Source organism: Octopus bimaculoides, chromosome 19, assembly GCF_001194135.2.
Source record: "Octopus bimaculoides isolate UCB-OBI-ISO-001 chromosome 19, ASM119413v2, whole genome shotgun sequence".
Classification (NCBI taxonomy): domain Eukaryota; kingdom Metazoa; phylum Mollusca; class Cephalopoda; order Octopoda; family Octopodidae; genus Octopus; species Octopus bimaculoides.
This window is the reverse complement of record NC_068999.1, coordinates 47,075,752-47,082,943: the sequence shown is the minus strand read 5'-3', so window position 1 is coordinate 47,082,943 and position 7,192 is coordinate 47,075,752. Positions and strand designations below refer to the sequence as shown.

Sequence of the window (7,192 nt, the reverse complement as noted above, 5' to 3'; positions counted from 1 at the left end):
TATATATATATATATATATATGACCGTTACCAATGTCGCCTTCCTGGCACTTGTGCCAGTGGCACGTGAAAAGACATTCTAGTGAGTTCGTTGCCAGTACCGCTGGACTGGCCCTTGTGCAGGTGACACGTAAAATACACCATTTTGAACGTGGCCGTTGCCAGTACCTCCTGGCTGGCCTTCATGCCAGTGGCATGTAAAAGCATCCACTACACTCTTGGAGTGGTTGGCGTTAGGAAGGGCATCCAGCTGTAGAAACTCTGCCAAATCAGATTGGAGCCTGGTGTAGCCATCTGGTTCACCAGTCCTCAGTCAAATCGTCCAACCCATGCTAGCATGGAAAGCGGACGTTAAACGATGGTGATGATGATGATGATGATATATATATATATATATATATATATATAAGTAATTGGATTTTGGGTATATGTCTATTGGTATGTTGATGAAAGCACATTCACCATTTGGGCACCTGGTGTTTATATTACAATATAATTTTCACTGGATCTGAATCAGGCAATCCATAGTGTTTGTCGAGTTTATTATTGATGAAGGCAATGGAAGATGGATTTAGTATGAATCTTTATTCAGCATGACAATTGTTTTGACCCATCCTGCAGCAGTCCTGTAGGGGTAGGATATTGTGCATCTAATTGCATTGCATCAAACAGTGCCGGCTGTGTCACTTCAGGTGTCGAAAAAAAAAAGAGAAATACTGGATTCTCCTTGGCATGTTGTTCTTTCAATTTTACATGGGTATATTGACAGAGGGTACTCTTTTACTCTTTTACTCTTTTCAGTCATTTGACTGTGGCCATGCTGAAGCACTGCCTCTTAGTCGAGCTAATTGACCCCAGGACTTATTCTTTGTAAGCCTACTACTTATTCTATCGGTCTCTTTAGCCAAAGCGCTAAGTTATGGGGACGTAAACACACTAGCATCGGTTATCAAGCGATGTTGGGGGGACAATCACAGACACACAAACATATACACACACATACATATATATACACACAAATACATATATATACACACATACATAGGCTTGAAATAAATGAAGCTAGCATGATCCGCTGGATGTGTAATGCCAGTGTGCACGCACAACAGAGTGTAAGCACCCCTGAGACAAATGTTGGACATAAGAAGCATTGGATGTGGCATGCAAGAGAGACGTTTGCATTGGTATGGTCATGTACTACGGATGGATGAGGGGAGCTGTGTGAAGAAGTGCCACTCCCAAACAGTGGAAGGAATCCAGGGTAGAGGGAGAACCCAGGAAGACATGGGATGAGGTTGTGAAGCATGAGCTTCGAATGTTGGGCTTCACAGAGGTAATGACAAAAGACCAAGACCTCTGGAGATATGCTGTGATTGAGAAGACCCGGCAAATAAAGTGAGTTCACAGCTGTAACCTACACCAGTGTTGCATAACCAGCCCACTCAAAAGCACCTTGGATCATAGGACAACATGCCATGCTTGAGGAGACCTATTGAGTCAAGTACATCAAAATCACATGGAAATTGCAGCTGTGATCCCTGTGCCAGCGGCACGTAAGAAGCACCATCTGAACGTGGCCGATGCCAGTGCTGCCTTGGCTGGCTTCCGTGCTGGTGGCACATAATTAGCACCAACTGATCGTTGCCAGCCCCCTCTGGCCCCTGTGCCGGTGGCATGTAAAAAGCACCCACTACACTCTTGGACTGGTAGGAAGGGCATCCAGCTGTAGAAACACTGCTATATCAGACTGGAGCCTGGTGCAGCCTCCTGGCTTCCCAGACCCCAGTCGAACTGTCCAACCCATGCCGGCATGGAAAACTGACGTTAAATGATGATGATGAAATAAATATATATATATAAATAAATAAATAAATACATATACATATATATACACACACAGACATACATATAGTCAAGGACACATACTAACTGGCTCTGAAGGGGCAGTGACAAGACCTCTAAGACTGACGGGAGATAAAGATTAATTGGGTGATATTAGTGTAATTAATGTTTAATTAGCATAATTACAAATGAGAGATGTGGGTGTATGGACAGGAAACAATGAAGCTGCAGTTCTGAATGCGAAGAAATTAAGAAATCATTTTGTACAAAGCCTTGGGTATGAAGCAGTGGAATGGTGAAATTCTTGATAAGCCTTGATAAGGAATGAACATTCAGTTGTTTGACCAACTGAATTCCTACTAATGAAATGAACATATATAAGTAGCCGAATATTCCACAGACATGTGGACTTCTTAATGCAGATCTGAAGATGAGTCAAAGTGGCATAATGGTACAAAGATGATTCGATGAAAGAAAGAAGATTTGACTCCTGGACTGATACCCCAAGAGGATAAAAAGCGAAGTTGACGCTAGCAGAATCTGAGCTTACAGTGCAGAGAACTAGCATGAATGCCATTAGACATTACACCACGCACTCCCTTCCATATCCTACCCCATCCTTAATAGAACAACATGGGTGGAGGTAAGAGAACAGGAGATCTTCAGTGAGACCAGAGACCATTGTAAAAGAGACAAATAATGGATGTAGCACATTGGTAAAGTAGCAGAACTGAAGATTAGTTTGTCACAGATGGATGGCTTTATTAGGAAATAGTTCAGAATTGGTGTGCTGTGCCAGAGACATGTTCAAGTAGTTATCTTTTACTTGTTTTATATATGTATATATATTATATATTGTGATGGGCTTCTTTCAGTTTCTCTCTACCAAATCCATTTACAACGCTTTGATCAACTTAGGGCTTTAATTGAAGATACTTGTGTAAGGTGCCACAGAATGGAGCTGAACCCAAGACTACAGGAATTTTTTTTACCATTATTCAGAATGTCTTCAATTGCAATGAGAGAATATCAGTTAACATGGCAACATATTTCAACTTTTTACCAAAAGAATACATTTCCATTTTTGGTTTTCATGTTTTTCTTTCAACTCTTTTAACCCAAGGTCAGCCCAGATTGAGAAGACCCATGATCAAGGTCATTCCAGCCATGTCCATCCCCTCAGTTATTTCAGACACTGTGAGCCTAGGACTACATTATCCAATGTGTCCTGCCTTTTTCAAGGCATTGAAGTATGTGATTTGAGAGAGAATTAGCTGCTATTTCTAATTGGTCAGCCACATAAGTTTTGTTAAACGTTTTTTTTCCAGTTTATTTACATAAATGGTGGTGGTGGGGTTATGTCTAAGTTGATTACGACCTCACAAGTTTGACCTCGAATCAAAGATTGCTGAGTTTGTGTCAAATGAAAGCAGGCTGGTTCAGTTAAGGGGTTTGTTTTAAATTTTGGCAAGCTAGCTCATTATGCTATACATTGAATGCAAAAGCCAAAAATCTCATCATTCATCATGTTTATGGCTCAGACATACAAATAGAAACATAAATTTACTTTGTCCAGCAATCATTTCTTCTAAGACTTAACAAATTTCAGTGCTACATTAGTGTGCAGTCTACCAGGCCATTTACATTTAGGTGCAGTCTAACCTTAAAACTCTAACCCTAATCCATATGTCATTTCACAGTACAGACCATCGTTAATGCAGTAAACCATATACTTAAGCAGCACCCAAATTTCTTAAATAACCAAGGTAGCAGAACTATTGAAAGATATTTCTTTAACTGAGCTAATTTCACCAATAATGGGAAGGGAGAAAGGGGAAAAGTTGATTCTATATAAGACAGATTCTTTAGTATGAAACTTCAAAAATAAAGTTACAATTTAATCAACAACACAAACAACAAAATGTTTATTTCATTATAAACGAATCATGGAAAATCCAAACTTACCCCGACGCCTCATGTTTCATCCCATCAAGGTTTAAGACATCACAAAATCTTCTAAAAGTCCCTGAAGTACTGTAGCAGATACTCCTCCACATCAGGTAATAATCTTCAAGATGGAACCAAAAATAATAATAATAATAATAATAATAGTTTAAAATTTTGGCACAGGGCCAGCAATTTTAAGGGAGGAGTAAGTAGGTTACGTCGACTCTAGTATCCCAGCAGTACTTATTTTATCAACCCTGATCGGATAAAGGGCAAAATCAACCTCAGCGAAATTTGAACTCAGAACGTGAAGATGGGCGAAATGCCACAAAGCATTTTGCCCAGCATGCTAACGATTCTGCCAGCTCACCGTAATAATCTTTTCTACTATAGGCACAAGGCCTGAAATTTCGGGAGAGGGGGTAAGTCGATTACATTGATCCCAGTCCACAACTGGTACTTATTTTATCGATCTCCGAAAGGACGAAAGGCAAAGTCGACCTTGATGCACTAGCAGCGTAACTAGAGTGTGTACCGCCCGGGGCAGCCCTTCCGTTTGCCACCCCCTGATCCCACAGAAAAACACGTATTGTCTACAGCAGACCCAAAAATACCCCAACCTCATTCCTAGCAATGCTGATGCTTCGACTGTATTTGAACACAGAACGTGAAGACGGACGAAATGCCGCTAAGCATTTCGCCCAGCATGCTAACGTTTCTTATTTCTTTACTGCCCACAAGGGGCTACACACAGAGGGGACCAAACAAGGGCAGACAAACGGATTAAGTCGATTACATCGACCCCAGTGCGTAACTGGTACTTATTTAATCGATCGCAAAAGGATGAAAGGCAACGTCGACCTCGGCGGAATTTGAACTCAGGACGTAGCGGCAGACGAAATACCGCTAAGCATTTCGCCCGGTGTGCTAACGATTCTGCCAGCTCGCCGCCTTAATAATAATAACTGCACGTTTGTAGGTCTAGAATTTCATTGCTTATAATATAGTAAAAAAGGGGAAAAAATTTACATTTACAAGTTAAAAATGAAAGTTGCATTTTTTTTTAATGAAAATACTGTTAACTAAGAAAAGAAAAAAAAAAACAAAAAAACAAAGGACAATTGTTTTTGAAAACAAGTCAGGAATTTAACCTTAGATAATAGTTCCAAAAACGTACATCTATAATCAAAGAAATATTATAGCAATGTAGGCTCAGACGTGGCTGAAAAGCTCGTTTCCTAACCAAGCTGCCTTGGGTTCAGTCCCACCGTGCAGCACCTTGGACATGTGTCTTCTTACAGCCCCGAGCCGACCAGAGCCTTGTGAGTGGATTTGGAAGACGGGAAATGAAAAGCATGCGTTTAACTGTGTGTGTGTGTGTATGTATATGTGTGTCTTTGTGTTGTTTGCTCAACAACCAGTGTTGGTTTGTTTAAAGTACCTGACTTAGAAATAAAAAAAAAAATGGGGTCGATCTGTTCGACTAAAACGCTTCAAGGTGGTGCCCCAGCATGGCCCGCAGTCCAATGACTGAAGCAAGTAAAAGAAAATGAAAGATGAGTCTAAAATGACTAAAGGCATTCTTCTCGATTAATCAATAACTGATAATTGGACTTTTGACTAATGGAAAAATAATTTTTTTTTTTAAATGGAGTTTTTACACATGAAGTAATAAATTAGAGAGAAAACAGTGGCTTCTTTTGTCCTTTATTCCCCCCACCTCAAATTAAATTTCATTAAACTTGGTTTCGTAAAATCAATAAGAACAAACTGGGGGAAATAAAAATAAAACAACACCAAAACAGCGACAGTCACAAAGAAAAGAAGAAGCCATAGAAATTATGAGATCATCTGTTCAAAACAAGATTGAGTGATGAAAATGTATATAAGCTGATTGAATTTATGAATAGTTAATGATGGAAGTATAGAATTAAGAAAGATGGTAAATCATCCCAATTAGAAATGATTCCCACTCAACGTACATTGCGAATACGACAAGTTTCTTTGGTGAAGTAAGAAACCCAGAAGTAAAAACATCGAAAGGTTTGTGTAACTCTGGGGTGGACCCGAACTTTACAAAGTCGGTTGTAGAGGAAGACCAGATGAGAAAAATAATTTTAAATAATTATAATAATAATAATAATAATAATAATAATTCTTTGTAATTTTGGCACAACGCCAGCAATTTTCAGGGGAAGAGGTCAGTTGATTATATCAACCCAAATATTCAACTGGTACATTGTTTTATCGACCCCCGAAGAGATGAATGGCAAAGTTAACTTCGAGGGGATTTATAATAATAATAGACAAAATGTTTAAAGTAAATGGGAACTGTGACATTGTAAAAAACATTAGCGACGTAATGAAAAGATCATAGTTCTAAGGTAACCGAAATCTGGTCGCGAAACTGTTTCACTGAGATTACAATTATGGCAATAGCACTGTAGATCATCTCAAAAGGACACATTAAAAAACAAACAAAACAACTAATCGATAGTCAATGATTGAATGATGATAAAAGTAATTCAATAATTATGTATAATATCAATCATCATCATTATTATTATTCATTACTTATCGTAAGAGACCAAACTTATCTAATATAAACCCAACTCTTAACAGACTCAGTTCTGTAGAATTTCCAGCAAGAATCTTAGAATATGATTTTAAAATGAAATGTAACAGACACAAAATTACATTTAATTACTCTGATTGAATTTAATTTTCAAAATATTTACTTAACATCTCAATGGTAGTTCGTGTAAAATATTATTTACGTTGTAAATAAAACCCTCCCTAATTCCCTTGAAAATATTTAACAGAGACAAGTATAAAAATATCTATAGAGAAATCAGTGAAACGCAAAAGAAATTACAATATTATTTTAATGACAAACACCGTTGATATATTTAAATCTAAATTCTTTTTCATCAATGATGAAAATATGTAAGGTTCAAATATTAGCAATTATATTTGTAATAAATTAAAAAACCCCCAAAAGGGAGGCCTATGTCAAGGAGACCTGTTAAGTAGGGTAAGAGGAAATATGTAGAGGAATGTGTAGGGGGTAAATTTAGAAAAGGAGGGAAAAACGAGGAGTCGACACCATGTGGAGAATTTTTAGTTATATATATATATCCAGGTCCATCTTGATTAAGTCTCATCTGTTGCAGAGACAAGTTTCTGTTAAAAAACAAACAAAAGACTTAGGTAGATGTAGACACAATATAAACAGACTGCCGAGCATCATGTATTACGATGTTATAAAAGATATATGTTAAGGGATTTCCTTAAGGGAGAATTAAAAGGTGAACACGTCAAAATGTTTTCAACGATCCTAAGTATCACTCTGACATCATATATATATATATATATATATATATATATATATATATATATATATA

General features: G+C 37.8%; 1 protein-coding gene across 4 annotated transcripts in view; it reads right to left on the bottom strand.

Moving 5' to 3' along the window:
* Nucleotides 1–7,192, bottom strand: part of LOC106877822 (sex comb on midleg-like protein 2) — a 40,785-nt gene that overhangs the window by 32,290 nt on the left and 1,303 nt on the right. For all 4 annotated transcript variants that reach the window (XM_014926845.2, XM_014926844.2, XM_014926847.2 and 1 more), the window contains exon 2: nt 3,807–3,909. In XM_014926845.2, coding sequence (XP_014782331.1) covers nt 3,807–3,819 — 13 coding nt within the window. In that variant the 5' untranslated portion in view covers nt 3,820–3,909. The remainder of the gene's footprint in view (nt 1–3,806; nt 3,910–7,192) is intronic.